The sequence below is a fragment of the Rhinolophus sinicus genome, linkage group LG02, assembly GCF_036562045.2.
Source record: "Rhinolophus sinicus isolate RSC01 linkage group LG02, ASM3656204v1, whole genome shotgun sequence".
NCBI classification, from domain to species: domain Eukaryota; kingdom Metazoa; phylum Chordata; class Mammalia; order Chiroptera; family Rhinolophidae; genus Rhinolophus; species Rhinolophus sinicus.
Genome location: NC_133752.1, coordinates 200757343 through 200775477, shown reverse-complemented (window position 1 = coordinate 200775477; position 18135 = coordinate 200757343). Strand labels below are relative to the sequence as shown.

At 59.9% G+C, this 18135-nt stretch overlaps 1 protein-coding gene across 5 annotated transcripts in view; it reads right to left on the bottom strand.

The window, feature by feature from the left end:
* The window catches only part of SHANK3 (SH3 and multiple ankyrin repeat domains 3), a 46982-nt gene that overhangs the window by 9736 nt on the left and 19111 nt on the right, over positions 1 to 18135 (bottom strand). For 3 of the 5 annotated variants that reach the window (XM_074326675.1, XM_074326679.1, XM_074326678.1), the window contains 10 exons: positions 16982 to 17057; positions 16677 to 16759; positions 15926 to 16050; positions 15689 to 15821; positions 14689 to 14769; positions 10743 to 10766; positions 10001 to 10171; positions 7559 to 7689; positions 6875 to 6959; positions 423 to 2658 (listed from right to left, as the gene is read on the bottom strand). In XM_074326675.1, the coding sequence (XP_074182776.1) occupies positions 423 to 2658; positions 6875 to 6959; positions 7559 to 7689; positions 10001 to 10171; positions 10743 to 10766; positions 14689 to 14769; positions 15689 to 15821; positions 15926 to 16050; positions 16677 to 16759; positions 16982 to 17057 (3145 nt within the window). The remainder of the gene's footprint in view (positions 1 to 422; positions 2659 to 6874; positions 6960 to 7558; positions 7690 to 10000; positions 10172 to 10742; positions 10767 to 14688; positions 14770 to 15688; positions 15822 to 15925; positions 16051 to 16676; positions 16760 to 16981; positions 17058 to 18135) is intronic. The other 2 variants (XM_074326676.1, XM_074326677.1) reach the window with 2 other exon arrangements.

Sequence of the window (18135 nt, the reverse complement as noted above, 5' to 3'; positions counted from 1 at the left end):
AGGCCACAGGGAGAATGGGGGGAGTGCCCAGGACCACAGAAAAGCCAAATAGCTGGGGAGGGGGTGCAACTCCAGAGTGGGCCCCAGAACCACGCATATTGGGCAGGCAGCTTTGGTTGGGAGTGAGGGTGGGAGCTGCAGGAACCCCTGGTCGGCCAGCCTCCAGGCTCACGCCCGCTTGGGTCTCTGTTGGGTGCTCAGCTCCCTGTCAGCACCCACAAGGACGGAGAGGACAGAAGCCCTGGTGTTTGAGGCCCCTGAGTGCCTTCTGTCTCAGACAGACACAGCAAGGCCAGATCAAGGACAGAGAGGTGGATGGGGCACGGGGAGAGGACAGGGAGGGGTGGGACAGAGAGAGCCATGGCTGGACAAGGGAGGCCCGTGGATGTGGGACAGGACCCTCCCCACACCGCTCTGCTCACCGAGCTGCCGCGATGGGCGACTTCTTTGCTGGGTCCAGCAGGCCACCCAGGCCGCCGACGGGTTCCTCCCCCAGGGAGCGCGTGTCTTTGTTCAGCTGCTGCAGGCGGGAGCTGAGCTCACTGATCACAGTTGGTTTGTCGTCTTCGGGCCCGGGGAGCCCCCGGCTGTCCATGGGGTCGCCCCACAGCTTGGACCTTCTCTGGAAGAGGTAGCGAGGACGAGCAGGCCCAGCGGCAGAGGCGGCGTGGTGCTGCTGGGCCATGAGCTCACTGTCCGAGGACTGCTTCAGCAGAGGGTCCCTGAAGGTCACCGGCCCCTTCCCCAGTGGGGACTTGAGCTTGGGCTTCGGAGGCACTGGTGGCTTCTCGAGTAGAAAAGTGTGTCCATCAGCGAAGGAGGTGTGGGTGTCGGTGAGCTCCCCGCTCTCAGAGCTCAGGGTGGACATGCTGGACACCGTGGAGATGGTGCTTGTGGTCTCCAGGTGGGGGTCGCTAGAGCTGCGCGTGTCGGCCTCCTCCACCCCTGAGTCGGCTGCAGACTCAGGGGCAGGGGGCGGCTCACTGCTCGGCTTCCCTGAGGCCGGGCCTGGCACCGTGGTGGGTGAGGGGCCTGGGCCGGGCAGTGGGGTGGCCAGCAGGACCCCATTGGCAAACTCTTCGGGGGGTGGCACTAGCCCGATGCGAGCCAGCTCCTCTCTGGTCTCCTCGTCGCTGGAGGACAACTGGGCAGGTGGCAGGTTCACTGCAAATACCAGCTCTGGCTCCTCCTCTGAGCTGCCCTGGCCTGGCCCAGCGTCTGTCGGGGTGCTGCCAGGGGGCTGGGCCCGGGGGCTAGGCAGGGGCTCTGCCACCACGGCTGACTGTGTGGGTGCAGGGGCCAGCTCCGGGGTGCCGGGGGGCTCCTCTTCGGGCCCCAGTCCACTGGGGCCCTGCCCATTGCTGGTGGCATGCACAACAATGAGACCGGCTGGCCGCTGCAGGGACGTGTCCAGGACACTGAGGATCATGGACTTTTTGTCCTCGGGCGACTTCCGCTCCTCCCGGGGAGCTTTCTCCGGCTCCCTGCGAGCAGGCACAGGGACCCAGGCTGGGCTCCTCGGGGAGAAGGCTGGGGAGGCCAGGGCCCCTCTCTCAGCGTCGCGGGCTTGAACGTCCACAAAAAGAGGCCCAGAGCGGTCAGTGTCAGGGCTGTGCACAGGCGTCGGGGACCGGGAGGGCGTCTGGGAGGCCAGTGCCCGCTCGCGGGCTGCCAGGGCAAGAGCCAGGGGCGAGCTGGGGTCCAGGGGTTTGCCGGTGAGTGGGTGGATGAAGGTGGAGCCGGAAGGCCCAAGGCTTGGACCGCTGACCAATGGCTTCAGAGCAGAGACAGGGGAGGGCAGCAGCAGGTCGCGGCCGGTGGTGGCGCCGGCCCCCAAGAGGCGCTCATCGATGGAACGAGAGGGCTGCAGGGAGGGCAGGTCGGCGCTGGGGGGGCTGCCCTCGATGGCTCCCACCGACAGGAACACGGTGGAGCGGCGCCGCTCCTCCAGCCGCCGGTCCTTGCCCGTGCCCGGGCCGCCAAACCCGAGCCCGGGGCCGTCCCCAGGGCCGTAGTCGAGGCCGCTCGGCCGTGGCTCGCGGTGCGTCGGGGAGGGCTCGCGGGCAAAGCTGCCGCCGCCCGGGCCTGGGCTGCCAACGGCCAGGGCCGCGCGCTCTTGTGCGTCCTCCACCTGCAGCTGCTTCACCAGCGGGCTCTTGCGGCGCTGAGGCTTGGATGGCGCGAAGAGGCTGGCACTGAAGGCGCCCAGGTTGGCGTAGGGGCTGTCGGGGCCCGGTGGCCTCGGCCGGCGCTTGGAGCGCTCTGGCGGGGTGGCCGCGGGCGGGGGACGGGAGACGTCGCCCACCTCGGGCGCCGAGTCCTGCAGGATGATCATGGAGCGTGCGCGCTTCTGCCTCTCCGGGTAAGGCAGCGGGCCCAGGGGCGCGCCGGGCTCGTACAGGCCCGTGCTCCCCGCGCCCAGGCGCGCTTCCAGGCCGGGTTTGAAGCTGGAGCGCACCGTGTCATAGGCGCGGCCCGGTGGGGGCGGCGGCGAGAAGGCGGGGGGCGGCCCCGAGTCCAGGTAGTAGGGGGCGGGCGGGGGCGGTGGCGCGGTCTGCGGTGGGGGTGGGATTCCGCGGCCCTCTCGTGCCGAGTCCTGCATGGACGTGCTTCGCGGGAAGCGCCCCTCCAGCAGGGACGCCAGCTTCTCATCCTCCCCTGCGGACAGAGGCCCCGGTGAGACCGGCGAGATGCTGGGACCCGTGCTTTCCAGGGCCCCCTCCGGACCCAGCGCGTGCCGTCCGCAGAGGCCGACCCTGCCGCGACTCCATCCTAGGGCAGCCCCGTTGCCGGTCGCAGGAGTTGCCAGGACGTCCCTTATAAATCAGCAGGGAGGCGCTAGCCCGACCCGGAGGACAGTATCAGACCAGGCGTGGGGGCTGGGATTGAAGAGCAGGAGGCACTCGGGGAGCCGGGAGCAGGCGATCTGAGCAAGACCCCCAGACTGGGCTCCTCCCTGGGTTCTCAAGACCTGCGCCCCAAGCCCCGTGGTGGTTCAGGAAGGTTCTTGCGAAACTTGGGAGGTACCAGTTCAGATATAGGGTACAGGGTCTCAGCCAGCAGAGGCTGTGAGAAAGGACCCAAACTGACTCCCAGGGTTGGGGCCAAGACCTGCTCAAGCCCCGGGACATCAAGAGGGCACATCGGAGACAGAGCATAGGGGCAGCCCCCAGTCACGGGGACAGAATTGCAGAGGAGAGCTAGGGACCCTGTGCAGGGCCTCCCACCCAAGATAGCACATTGCAGAACTACCAGCAGAGCAAGCGTCACTGGGTTGCCTGGTAGCCCCCAGAGGCAGGAGGGAGATGGTCAGAAAGGAGGGGGATTCTCCCGCAGCAGGAGTGATGCATTGTGGGCAAGGGGACTGCAGGACTGTGGCCTGTGCAGCCGTGCCTATGGCAAGAGAGAGCTGATGCCCAGGTGAGGGGTGTTTGGTGCAAAGTGAAGCCCAGAGAGCCACGTGGTTGGGACGGGACCAGGAGAGGCTGCCAAGAGGCCACTGCGGTTACCCAGAAATGCAGTAAGGTCACGTGGAAGGGAGGACAGGAAGGAGGATTAAAATGGAACTGACCATTTTAGGCTGACCACCTAACTCAGTTCAGTTTTACTTCCTATTGGCTGTGTGGCCCCAAGCCAGGTCCTGAGCCCCTCTGAGCCTTGGCTCTCTCAGGGGCAACACTGACTTTCAAAGTGAACCCCACTATGCCTGCCTTATTCAGACATCATTAGGGTCCGAGCAAGCAGGGCTGGAGTGCTCAGGGGCCCTGTCTTCCTGCAGCCTGGCTAGAACCTGGCAGGACTTCTCGGGGACACCTGTGCTGCAGGCATGCTCGATGGCCCAGTCCAGGAGAGCAGCTGAATGGCTCCCATCTACACCTGGCCTCACTCTGGGCTGGGCTGTATTTTTATGAACTCACCATAATGTAGCTTGCCTGTCCCCAACCACTCCTCCTTTGGCCAGCAGTGCTGTCACCAGGCCTCCCACATCTTTGCGGCTCGTCCTGCACAGAGCTCTTGATCCCCGGTACAGCAAGCGTGGGCTTTTGTGCAGAGGCTTTGCTGTGTGGTGTTAACCTCCTGCCACTTCCGTTTCCCCATCTCAGGGGCTGAGTGAACTGGCGCCATTACAACTGAGCACAGGGCCAAGCAGCCCAAAGTGGCCCAGGTGGGTGGCTGAGGTCGTTGTCATCATCGTGAGGTCTGCCTTCCACCCATACTAGGCACAGGGCAGTGCCTGGACCTCCCCACTGCATCCTGCGCAGTAGGTAAGCTCCCAGCAGCCTGTGTGAGTCTGCCACACAGGGAAGGCCAGTGCTCCTGGGGGCTGTAGGAGGCCTAGCGTGCCACGCTATAACTTGGGGTGAGGACAAGTCACTGGCCTTGGGATGAAATGGGGTCTGTCCTGCTGCCATCTGGGGTGAGGTGGGGCCCTCTACCCTGACCACAGCAGCGAGCCGTTTCCCCCGTACCTGCTGGGCTGGCCAGAGATGCTGGCCCTGCGTCCTCGCACAGGAGCAGCTTGTGGGTACAGCCCCTTGGGGAGCCTCGCAGTGGCCTTGGAGATAAGTTCTAGATGGTCCCCATGTTTATGGGTCAGGTATCCTGAGTTTCAAGGACGGAATCATGTGCCCAGGGCCACACAGCCAGGACAAGGGGTGGGAGCCCCAGAACTGTGACAAGTCAACAATTGTGTTGGCAGTAGGCATAGATCAAGACAAGGCGGATTGAAGACGAGCCCCTCTGAGCTCGGTCATGGCCCAAGCACAGGAGGTCTGGGAGGAACGAGTGTGGAAGAGCTGCGACCCCCACCAGGGCCCGTGTCCTGCTGGGCATGCACTTAGGTCTGGACCTGTCAGTCCTGGGGCTGGCTGTGGCTGAGGGACAGGCCTGGGCAGAATGAGGGCAGGTGGGCAACAGTGAGTGCTGGTAGAACCAGGTCAGAGGGAGGCAGACACAGATGAGGAGGAAGCAGGAGAGGACCCCAAAACAACAAGACCATAGATGGTCCCCTGGTGGATGAGGGTGCTATCTGCTCTGCACAAGGCCCCATCTGCCCAGAGGGATGGACCAGTAGGTGGAGCTGGCAAGAGGTCACGAGACCAGAGCTGTGTGGTACAGGAGGCACGGAGGCCAAGCTGGGCTGCAAAGTCGTTAAGAAGGCAGACCCCCGATTTGTCTGGGGAGCAGAGAGTAAGGAAACCATGCAGGACACCCAGGGTTTAGGCCAGGGATGTCGGGGTGGGGGTAGAGTGCCTCTCAGCTCCAAAGTAGTTGCAGTGTCATCTACCTTCGTCCCCACACTCCCACCTACAGAAATGACCCACAGAAGCCCAAGGACCATGCCACACACAATGGATGGCAGTTATCAGCAATTCACCCATCATCTTCCAGAACCCCCCCACTTCTCCTCCATGTCTAAGCTCACCCCTCCCACTAGGCTTCCATGACACCCCAGTGTGGTTGCTGCCCCTAGTCGTCTCCACTTGTACATGCTCCTTCACACTCACCATGTAACTGCTGAGCTGAGCTGCCTGCACACGGGTCACCTCTCCCAACTGAGCCCCCACACCTGGCCCAGGGTCAGCCTAGAGTGGGCACCCATCATCTGGGGGCCTGGGATGAATGAGGCATTGAGGTTTTGGCAGCTGGTTGGCCAGATAGGTGAACAGAAGACAGGTAAGGCAGCTGTGTGACCTTGGGCAAGTCATTTGACCTCTGCCTCTGTTCCATCACCTGTACATGGAGACACTAGTAGTGTTAACTTCCACAGGGTTACTCTTGGTATCACAGGAAGCAGCGAGCATAACACAGCTGGACTAAGTGCTGAATGGGCATTTACTGGTTCACAGATGACAGCTGGGGTGAGGTGTACATGGCTGGATGGATGACAGGTGGCCGGATGGACAGAAAAGCAAACAGGTCTGTGGGTGGATGGACAGGTGAACAGGTGAGGGGGACTGGATGCCTAGAGGAATTAGCAGTGGGCAGGGCTTGTTAGATGGCCAGGCCTAGGGTCAGAGAGGAAATGACCACCTGTGGGGCGTGACAGCAGCTGGGCTGTGATGAGGTCCCCAGGAAACAGGTGCAGAAGGCAGAGACTAAGGACACGGCCTTGAGAAGGATCCATACTGGTGAGGGAAGGACTGGACAGATGTCACTAGAACCGAGGGGAAAACTGGGAGAAGTTTCATGGACCAGGAAGCAGCAAAATCAAATGCTAACTGAGGTCAGAAAGGAGGGCTGCTCAAGTGTCCACTGGGAGGAAAGCCCTGGTGAGTCTGGTGGGAACAATTTCAGTTTTAGGTACAGAGCAGGTGGGGGATGGGAGACAGCAAGTCCAGGTGACTCCAGAGAAAACTGGCTGTAAAGGACATGAGAGGTGTTGAGCAATACAGTTTCAAGGGGAGGATAGATTTAGAACCAGAAACACGGCATGTACTCAGGCATCCAGGATAGAAGACAGAAGACTCAGGGATGGGATGCTGGTGTCAGTGGGAGGAATAGGAGGGGGTGACCACAGGATGGGAGCAGATGGATGGGGTGACCACTGAAACGGGAGTAGTGGTTGGGGGGGAGCGCCCACAGGATGGGGAATGGTGGATGGGGGTATGCGGGGAGACTCAAGGGTCTGTTTCACAAAGTATTTCTGGGTTTGGGGAAAGGCTGACCCCCACATTATGTCCACTAACACATGAGATTCCGGGGCTGGTGCCCAGGAAGGCAGGGCTCTGAGGGAAACTGGAAACCCAGGTGAGGGAGGGGAGGCAGTGGGTCCTCCCGCCATAGCTCCACCTCATTCCTCCCCGCTGCTTCAGCCCCCAGCCCAGCCCCGCCCCACTCCTCCCACTGCGTGCAGCCCCCAGCCCAGCCATACCTACAGACTTGGTCCGTGGAATGACTTTCCGCAGGGAGCCCGGCAGCTTCTCTGGGCCTGGGAGGCCCTGGCGTTCAAACAGTGACTGTGGGAGTCGGGGAGCGTATATGGAGGTCCTAGGGTCCTGGGGCTCCCAGGTGCCCACCCAGCCCCACCATCCTCTTCCTGAGCCTAAGGTCACACACCCCATGCACTAACTCCAAGGGTGCTGCTGCTGTGGTGCCTGCGCAGACAGCAGCGGCACAGCCGGTGGGGCCTGGGCACTGTTGCGTGGGGCTGATGCAGCCACGGCCAGAGCAGACCGGCCCTGAGCTCCACCCAGTGAGGCTGGGGCAGCAGCTCAGAGGCACCAAATGGGAGAAGTGGGCTGGGGGACAGACACACCATGATGTGGCATGAACAGAGTGCTCTAGCTGGTCCTGGCACAGAACCTGCCTCAGGCAGGAGGCACTGAAAGCCACAGCCAGAGCAATGAGAACTCAACACATGTCCAACTGTGGGCATTCAGGGGGCTGATGGCCCCAAGTGTCTCCAGGAGAGGCTGTGGGTCCTTCACAAGCACACCTGGAGACCTGGAGTGAGGTACAAAAGACGGACCCCCGCCCCAGAAAGTGCCCCGCCCAGCATTACTCCCCTCGGCCCACGCCCCGCCCAGCGTCACGCCCCACCCCCCAGGCGGCTCACGCTGATCTCTGCCGGGGTGATCCTCCGGCTGGTGGGCCGCTGTTTGACGGTAGCAGCTCTTGAGTCGGCGTCCGCGATGTCTGGCCTCAGTGTGGGCTCCGCGGCAGCCGCCAGGACCTCGTCTAGTTTCTCTGCACAGCCAAGGAGGCGCTGTCTCAGCCGCCAGGACCCGGAGCCCACCACCGCCCTGCAGCCACACTGCTGCGTCTACCCCGTGCTGCCGAGGCCCCTGGGGCCCAGCTCAGAATCCTCGGTCCCCAGGTACACAAGCCCCTCACACACCAGAATGCAGACCCCGCTCCAGCCTGCCTCTGCATCCTCAGGGAGGCTCCATGGGACCCCACGGACCCGTCCAGGAAAAGCCTGACTGACCATTAGAGGACTGGGGCAGGGCAGCCTGCAAGCACAGGTCTTGCTGAGGATCACTGTTTCCTGTGCCTTTCATTTCTGTCCTCAGCACAGGGCACGACAGTGTGTGTCCCCACTACACCAGGACGGACCCCGATGTACAGCCGAGGCCCACAAAAGATGTGAATAAGACGGATGAACTGCAAACAGCGCAGCGCCCCAACACAGGCTCTGCGCAGACCAGGCCACAGAACCTCCATCCAGGATGGGGGTGCGGAGCAGAGGATGAGGGGGGCAGGCTGAGGGGCTTCTACCGGGCCCCTTGGGAAGCGGTCGGGGGAGGGGCAGGCAGACCCAGGGGGAAAGCCACCAGACTCAGCCAGCCTCTCAAATCCATTATTTAAAAAGCTTGTTTTTAAATTAAAGCAGTTTGATGCTTTTAAAAGCGGTTTTTAACCATTAACGTGACTTGGTAATTTTGCTAAGCAAACACGTGTGTCTGAGAGCTCTCGGCTCTGGTTGGATGACTGGGGTGGGTCCACTCGGGTCCAGCACGTGGAGCGCAGCGCCAGTGTCCACCTGGCTGCCACGCTGACCCTCAGCAGCCTCACCCACTCCACCTGTCAGTCAGGATCCAAATCCCAAAGCCCTTGGCGACTCATGGGCTGGGCCAACCCTGGCGGCACGTGTGTCATGTCACCCTGTCCCTTCAGTCTCCATGTGGGAGAACTGTGGTCGGCCACTGCCACCTGCCCAGCAGCTGCTGTGGGGAGGAAACAACTCCTCTGAGTAGCGGGAGGCCCAGACCAGACCCACCCCGCACGCTGACTGTCCTGGCCTAACATCTCTGTGACATTGTTTCCTCATCTGATGGAACAGGCATAAGTGTCCTGAGAATCGGCACCGACAAACGAATGCTACAGCTGTGCCTGCCAGACACGGCCGCTCCCGACCCCAGTGCCTGCAGGCCTCCGGTCAGAAACAGCTGGTACCCTTCCCTGGGGCCTGAGCACAGGAGCGCAACACGCTCCAGCGCACCAGCAACATGCACCCAGCCAGCCCATCTCCAAGCCCCTGGGCCCGGGCCCAAGGGCACAGCAGGTTCATGCAATAGAGGGTCCTCGTTTTGTAATGAAATGACTGACCTTTGGAAGCCAAGGTCACCAGCACCACCTGTTAAGTCCTGGATGACTTCCGGGTTACAGAGCTCTACTGGGATCCTGTGCTCTCCGCCCACGGCAGCCACATGAAGACAGTGCCACCACCCCCATTCTACCCAAGAAGCGCTAGGAGACTGAGTGCCGGGATCACAGGCCCAAGATGAAGACATCAGACTGGCACGCAGGCAACACGCCCACGGGTCTCGGGGCACCAGCTCACCTGAGCTGTGCGTTCAGAGGCTGTGTCTCTGGGCTCAGAACTTGGCAGAGACCCGACACAGCAACCCCGTGGGGGTGGCGCAGCAGATGCTGTTGCCACCGGGGGCAGTGCCCAAGCCAGAAGAGAATTGTTTTCAAGGGAGAAAGAACCCTGAAGGCTACAAGCCAGTGAGGGCAACACCAACCCCCAACAGAATCAGGGAATACCTTCTGAAATAAGCTCTTTAGACACTTAGAGGAGGAAGTGAAGCCCATTGGGAAGCAAGTCTGGGCACCAGCCTCACGACACAGCTGTCAGGACACGACATGTGTGCGCACAGGCAGACCCACTGTCTCAACAAGAGGGGGTGAGGGCCTGCGGGGCGATGACTCGCCTGTCACTGCCCCTACCCTGGGGGAAGCGTGCAGGCCACAGTACAGCACCCTAGGAGCCCCGCTAATGAGCTGAGGACAAAGCCAGTGTGTTCCAGAAATAGCTTGTGTGCCAGCCTCAAAGGTGTGCAGCCAAGTGTCCCTAGAGGGAGACCTCGTCACTGGTTTTAATGCCTGAAAAGACACTAGGGAAAGCACTTCATGTGGGACAGGAGAACTCACAGGGCTGCAGGTCGTGCAGGAAAGCATGGGCTGCAAGACGAGGTAAGCGTGCGCCCGGCGGGCCTCAGAGGGAGGGACGCATGGGCATCAGGCACACAGACAAAGGAGGGACTGCAATCACCTCGGGCTTCCGTCTGGCCCAGACTCCTGTGCAGGAGAGGTGGCCGAGGCTGGCCGAGGCCAGGCCCCAAGTGCTGGACCCGGGTCCAGGCCCAGACTGTGTCCCCACATGGATGCTGGCAACCAGGCTGGACACATGGGAAGGAGCCTCGGAGGACTTGGGGGCTGAGGCCTGAAGGGAGGAGTGAGAGGTGCAGAAGACAAGCCCGGACAATGTTGGGCAGGGAGCTCCAAGCCCCTTACCCAGGGCTGCGGGGCCCAGGCTCCTGCTCGGAAGGGACTGTCACACTGGGCTTGACTCCAAAATAGATCTGACACCAGGCACAGGGGAACCCAGAGCATAGGCAGCAGGAAGCAACACAGGGCAAGTCAAGCACCTGACACTCCTGTGCCCACCAGCCGTCGCTGCCTTCCACGGTCACCATGTTCCACAAGCGAGTGCCACAGCTGGGCTCTCTGGACCCCCACCCCCGGCCCGGCTCCAGACTTCCACGAGCCTGAGCCCCAGGGCCCATGACTGAGCCTCACTGTCACACCCCCAGGTGGCCACACCCCTGGGAACTCCCTGTCTCTCTCTCCAGGTCCTACTGTGCCCCCACCAGATCCCAGAGAGAAGGTCACCAAGAGGGTACAACCCAGGCTCCCAGACCACCGGGACTGCAACTGGAACCTCTCACACACCAGCACTTCCCTGGATGAGGTCAGGCGAAGCTGGGGCCCTGGGGACACAGCAGGTGACTCACCCCCTTTCCTTCTCCGAATGGAGGCTTGGAATCAAGAAACAGAGCAAAGGGGGTAAGAGGCAGGCTTTGTCCCTCAGCACCCGGCCCCCTTCCCCAGCCCTCCCAACCACCAGGACCTCCCAGATCCCCACAGCCCCAAACCTGCACACCCCCCATCAGACCACGAGTGGCAAATACACCCCAATGCCAAGTTGGCACACGGCTTGAAATGCAAGATGGAAATAACCACAAGCAGGGACATGTTTTTGTGTGCACACACACGCTTCTGCAGTCCACTCACAGATGTGCACACATGCTCTCACACATACATGTGCACATCCACACATCTACACATGCACGCCCAGTCCAACACGTGCACACACGTACAGCCACACATGTGCACACATGCATATCCACCCACATGCTTGTGCACATCCACACGCATGCACATACATATGGAGACATCCATGCACAACTATATCATATTCAGTTCACATTTTTTTAGAGGAAAGGCAAAGCCCATAAAAACCAAGTTCTGAGGCCACTGATGGCTTCACTGGTCACTCTGGGGCATTCTGTGCAGTGTTTCTAACAAAGGGCAGGTTCATGTGTTCACCAGGCTGCGGCCAGTTAGACTGCACACTGACATTCTCATTACAAAAGAAAAAGGGACCCAGAAATTCCAGATTTATCATAGGAAAGCAGACGGACAGGAGGGGCTTCGGACCCTGGCTTGGGTCCCCACTGACCTCTCCAGCCCAGCACACCCTTGTTGAAGCTGAGTAGGTGAGCACGTGGTGACCAGAGGCACCCCAATGCAGGAGGGCACTGGGGGTGCTCTGCCCGCCTCCTCCTGCCACCTGTGTCTGAAGGGTCTCTGCCCAGACCCTCCCTCAGGGACTCTTCCTCTGCTTCCCTTTTCTGCCAGCCTCCTCAACCCTGCATTTCTCGCGTGCCACCTCTGCTCACACCATGCCGCCCCAGGGGGCCCTTCCCTCCTGTAACCTGAAGGACTGTGCTTCTCCCTGCCTTGTCAGTGGCAAGCAGCCACCCTTGCCACCTGGTTTTTCTGTCGTCACACTTTTTCTTTCTTTCCAGCTGTTGAGGCCATCTTCTCTCTAGACTACAGGACCCTGAATATTCCACTAGCTCTCGACAGTGTGACATGCACCTGACACAGCAATGAGACAGCACATCTTATTTCTATATCTGAAGGTGCAAACGCTGGATGCTGGGCTGCCTTAGGAACGTGGGGAAATCCTGATGTGGCCTAGCTACCTCAAACCAGGTGTTTCTCAAGAAGGTCGGTAAGTGGACTGGATTCCCAGGACAGCTGTCCCCTGGGAGTGGGAGTGGCTCCCCACCCCTCAGTGGAGCAACGGCGAGCTAGTGCCCAGCTTCAACCAAAGCTGTGACCTGGCTCAGCAGGAACGAGGCTCTGTGCTAAGCTGTCCCCTCGTCATCCTTCCCCACTCTGCTCAGGAAGAGCCGGTGAGGATGATGCTGACCTGAGCTGCAAGACTGAGCCCCCTGGAAGACGAGAGTCATGCGGCAGCAGAGGGAACACCCGACAGGGGGCAGATAGGAAGGAGGCTCAGCTGCTCACTGCTTTCTTCAGACAGCAGCAGCCCAGAGGCCCTGGGTCCCTGGATTACACACCCAGGCTGCCCAAGCCCCTCTTCGTCCTTTCTGAGCGTGGCTATATGATAGCCTCTGGAAGGAGACTCCTGGGACTCACCCACCAGACCCAGCTGCCTAGTGGTATGGGGGCATCAATCAGAGTGATGCATCAGCTCTCAGTGACAAGCCTTAGACCCCTGTGATCCTGGGGCCTGAAGTGTGCTAGCTTCTCTGCCTCACTTGTGAATGAGTGGGCTTAGCTACGTGCAGAATTCCCCACCAGGTGGAGGAGCATTTTCACATCAGTCTTTGCAGTCATTGTTCCACTGTCTTCTAGGATCTACTGTCCTTGTGGCAAGTCTGCTGTCCGCCTAACCATCCTAAGTCATCCAGCTTTTGCGGGCAATTAAGATTTCTTTTTGTCTACAATGTTGTGAAGTTTTACTGTGACAATTCCAGATGTAAATTCGTTTTTTATTTTCTCCCTTGGGACTTACCCTTCTTCACACTGGAGCCTCACATCCTTTTCAGTAAATTCTTAACCATTTCCTCTTCAAACCTCACCTCTTCCCCAACCTTTTAATCCTTCCCCTCTGGGACTACCATTAGGCTGGGGTTTTTCACTTGTCCTCCAGACCCCTTATTGGCAATTTGCTCTTTTGCATCTCCTTATCTTTCTCTGCTGTGTTTTGAGTAATCTCCGCACATTTGTCTTCTAAGTCCTATTTTTCACCGCTGGTTCTGTGGAACAACCAGTCCCACCGCAGCGGAGGAATCCTATTTATCCCAGACACACACACATTTTTTAACTTCAGTGGCTACACCTTTTCACCTTTTGTTGTTTCAGTAACAATTCTTTAGGGATCCATTTAAAATTAGCCTTTACTTTTTTTTTTTCTTTTTTTTTTGGGGGGGGGGGCTTTGTCCTGTTCTTTCCTTATGAGTTCTTTCTTAGATTTCGTATTTAAGCACCTTATTTTGTCTTTTTCATATTCTCTTATGATTTCCGGTTCTATTGATGCGAACTCCACTTCTTGAGCTTGGCTCTAGCTCTCACCTCTCATGGGTCCACAATCACATCTCTCGGCTTTATGGGGCATCAGAACCCCAACACCCAGTCCGTAGACTCGAGATCCTGTCCTGGACTACGGAAGCACCAGCTTCCTCTCACTCTCTTGGCTCTGATTTCTCTCATTTTTGAAACCTGGGGAATTCCTCTTCCTTTGTTTGGAGTTGGTGATAAGTTTTTAAATTTTTATTCTATTCAGTAGAAAATCCTGCCCATGTCAGCCCGGTTAATGTTGGTAGCTGTCCTCCACATTAAACAAAAGTGCAGTCAGGCATACCTGCTTGAAAGAGGGGAGGCTCAGCCTGTGGCCAGGACAAGGTCAGGGCTCAGCCAAGGACCAGGGCCAGGGCTAGGTCCATGAGTAAGTTCAGGAATAATTGTAGGGGGCAGGTAGGGATTCTTCCTATAGCTGTGTTGTGGCTCAGTCTGGAGCCAGGATCAGGGCCTTCCTGTGGCCAGGACTAGGTCAGAGCTCAGCCGAGGACTGGTGTCAGCCTCCCTTCTATGGCTGAAGCAGAGCAAAGTCTGGGACTAGGATTGGGTTTGAAGTATAGAAGGACAGAGCACATGAACAGTCATGTGTATCGGGACATGCTCATGGTCGCATATGTCAGGACATGTCATGTATACCTGCACATACCTACGATTGGGCTATTAACAGTCACGTATATGGAGACACGCCCGATGAGGCTACTGTTAGTCGCTGGGGCTGCGCCCACACGTGCCTGTCAAAGCCTGACACACTCGTGTGCCTGCTGCAGCTCACGAGGGCCTGTCCCATCCCTGTGCCAGTGACACTCACAGGGCCCTAAGGGGTCATCAGCCCACTATGACCACCTGCTTGACCATGAGCAAGCAGGTGCTGAGAGAGTAAAGCAAATGCCAAATGACACAGCCAGTGTCGCGCAGGGCCCAGGGTCCTCCTCCTGCTCTTTCCTTACTTGGGTGAAATGAAGGCGTGAAGTCAGACTGGAGAGCCACGGGCAGCACGTGCACTCGCATGCAGACACGGGTGGGCGAGGCCCTGTCCATCAGTCCTGATTGTCTCACAGTCCATCTCCTGCCCCTTGACCCTCACGCCACCCACATGTCGTCTGCCTCCTCACCCCACAGACACCCAACCCTCCTCCCACACTCCAGCACCCACCCATTTACCTGGGACCTATCATACGTCTGTCTGTCCGTCCTTCCTCCCGACTCGGCCTGGCTTTGGCGCCAGCTCACTGTGCCTGGCCTCCCACCCCGGCTGTGTGCCCGCCGCCCTCCCCCGCAGCTCACCCAGTTCCTCGAGCTCGGCCGTCATGGACTTGGAGCGCAGGGTCAGCGTGGTGCTGGGGGCCCTCTTGGGGGGCTGCGGGGCTGCAAAGAAGAGGGAGGCCTTGGACCTCCTGTCCAGCAGGGGGCAGCGCGGTGCGGCCAGCTGCAGGTGCCACTTGCGCTCAACCGCCTGGATCTCCTCGTACTCCCGCGAGGACGAGTCGCACTGCGCCAGGATCTTGTTCAGGCTGCGACTGGATGCAAACTTCTTCATGGCGCTGGGAGCTCAGGGGTGCGGAGGGCCAGGTTGGCCAGTCGAGGCCGTAGCAGGTGGTCAAGAGCCCCAGTAGGGGTCCCGGTGCTGGCCAGCTCCAGCCTGAGTGCCCACCCTGTAGGCTCCAGAGGCTGAGCAAAGGGCACCAGAGCCATGGGGTGGGGGCTGGGAGGGGTCTCCAGGCAGGCTGGGCTCTTGCTGCTCCAGGGCTCCCCCCAGGCCCTGGAGGCCACTGCCCCTCAGGGAACCAGGGTGTGGTCAGCCAAGACCCGGCCTGGGCGGGCGGGGCCGGCAAAGCCTCCTGAGTCCAGGCAGAGCCGAGACATCGCGGGGAGAAGACGCTCTTCCTGTTCCCTCAGGTGCCGCCTCCCCCTTCCCTCCGACAATAAGCGGAAGGCAGCGTCAACCTCACAGTTGCTATGGCAACCCCGGCCTCCAGGCAGCTGCTGGCAGTGCAGGGAAGGAGGGCTCTGCCACACCAGGGGCTAGGGGAACACCAGGAAGGAGGGAGTGGGGATCTGAGGAGGGCCAACCTGGGGTCAGGGGTCAGAGGCTGGGGGCCGGGGTCAGCAGTCCATCAGGGTTTGGAAAGGCACCAGGCCGACAGGGCGTTCGCCTAGGTTCAGGCATCTGATGTCAGCTGTCTGGGGTTTGGGGTCAGGGGGTGGGCAGAGGAACATTGGCCTGGGGTCAAAGGTCTAAGGTCAGGAGCCAGAGGGCACAGAGGTCTGAAGCCTGACCCCTCACCTCTACGCCGAGCCCCATCTTCTTCCGGCTTCCTTGTCACCGACACAACCTTCATGACAAGACGGTTCCCACCCTGGCGGATCAGCGCCACCACCTGCTTGTGGCCAACCTTCACCACGTTCACCCCGTTCACCTGGGACAGACAGACAGGTAGGTGGGGAGAGGCGGTCCAGGTGTGTCCTCCTCAGGCCAGAGGAGAGCACCCCACCTGGCCGCACAGGTGAGGAGGAGCCTCACCTCGATGAGGAAGTCTCCCGTGCGCAGCCCGGCCCTCCAGGCCACACCCTCCACGTCCACAGACTCCAGGTACTGGAGCGCGGGGAAGGCCGGCGTGGGCGTGAACTCCTCGATGGGGGTCTCTGCTGCGGGGTGGGGGGCGGCAGTTAGGGAGGTGCTTCACCACCGTGTCCAGGTGCAGGCGGCTGCCACGCAGCAACCACCCACAAGTAGTTTACATGCTGAACAGACGACAACTGGAGCAAAGTGACCTGCAGCTGGGAGCAGCAGGCGGGGGCTCAAGAAGAGACAGCCCGGGAATCTGGGACATATCCTGGAGAAACTCCCCGCTCCCCCCACCAAAGGCCCCCCACCCAGTGAGGCCCTCCCTCAGTGAGGCACACTCAGTAGAGATCCTAGAAATCTATAAGGAGAAAGAATCACTGCCTTGTATGGAGACATTCCAGACCAAGGATACAGCAGAAGGGCAAGGAATGGTGGGGCAAGGAGAAGTGCCAGCAGAAGTGTGAGGCAGACAGGCAGGGGCGAAGCAGGGGCAGGGGGAGACGGGGGGAGGTCCATGCCAGGGACACAGGCAAGGCAGGGGCCTGGGGAGAAGCAGGGGCAGGGGTGAGGCGGGGGGCAGGGGTGAGGCGAGGAGGAGAGCGGAGGGGCAGAGCAGAGGCAAGACAAAGAAGACGCTGGAGCAGTTTTCCTGTCAATTTGACATCCCAGCCCCACACACTCACGCTGCCCCCGAACCCTTCATTACCTTTGGCCCCCCGGAGCACGAAACCAAAGCCCTCGTGGTCCCGTTTCTGCAGGACAGCCACCTTGTCGTCAATGACATAATCGCTGACAGAGGAAAGCAGGGAGGGGTGAGGAGAAACCTGCCGGGAAGCATGGCTGGCCAGGCTGACAGCCATGTGTGCCCCACACAGGATCCCACAGGCAGTTCCCACCCCAGGGAGTTGCCCTTGGATTGACCTGGACCACCCCTCCACCCTCTGACCTCTTCACCCCCAGGCCTCCCTCCACGTCTGACATTCCCATGCATGCCCACCTGCCCACCAGTACCTGTGTGAGGTGAGGCTGTCATAGGAGCCCACCGTGTAATGGCGGAAAAGTCGCTTTGTCCGGTCCTCCCGGGTTTCTGAGGGGAGTGCAGTTGCTAGTGGAGGGTCATGTCCTCCAAGTGGCCTAAAGTGCCCCTTACCATACTGGTCACCAGCTCTGCCCACAAACACACTCCTGGCCTGGTTGTGCCACATGAATGGGGTCCTGGGCTCAGAGGTCCTACGGTAAGAGGGCTGAGGGGACCACATGGGATGTTCTGGCCTCTGGGGGTCAGGGTCCAGGACGGGGCAGGGGCTGTGGCTCACCTCTGTTCGATGCACAGGGCAGACTGGACAAGGCCAGGGCCATCCACAGAGAGCCAGAAGCCCCAGCGCCACGAGCAAAGAAGACATGTACATGCATGTGTGTGTGGCCCCCAGTTGTGTAGAAGTTCTGTGCTCACACGTGCCTGTGTGTGACCAGTCCTGTGCCCGTGTCACACTATATACCCGTGCACACTGGCATGGAGGTGGCATTGTGTTTTCGCTGAACCCCTCACAACGGCCCACTGATGGTCTCCTGCTCCAGACCCTGCCTCTGAGTGCGCAGGGGGTCCAGGTATGGGGGCTGGGTCCCCTTCCCTGATGTCACTGCATCCCATAGTCCCATCTGATCTCAAATCCCCTCACTGCCACCGCAGAGCTGGCCAGCTGTGTGCCTGCTGTCCCACCGCTGGCCTCACCTACAAGCCTGCAGGTTCTAATCCACACCTCCAGCCATTGCCCTGACTGCCCACACTCACTTCTCTGGTTCTCCAGGACCTCAAGAGATCCCGAGATGGCTCCTATCACCTCACATTTCATCCCTCAGCTCCTCCCTCATTTGCTATCATGTTAGCATTTCTCAAGATTTATTCATTCGACAAGTATTTATTGAGCTCCTACTACACACCAGGCATTGTTTATTTTTGGCTCTGAGAATCCAGCAGAGAACAGAAGAAAACCCCGACCGACCCCATGGCGTTTACAATCTATTCAAACAGAGAACGAATATAGACAAGAAACAGGTACCCACCTAACCTGTCAAATGCTGGTGCTGGGAAAAGGCAGGCCAGGGGTACAGAGAAGTTTACAGTCCTAGGGGTCACATGAAGCCTCCCCAGGAAGACAGAGTTG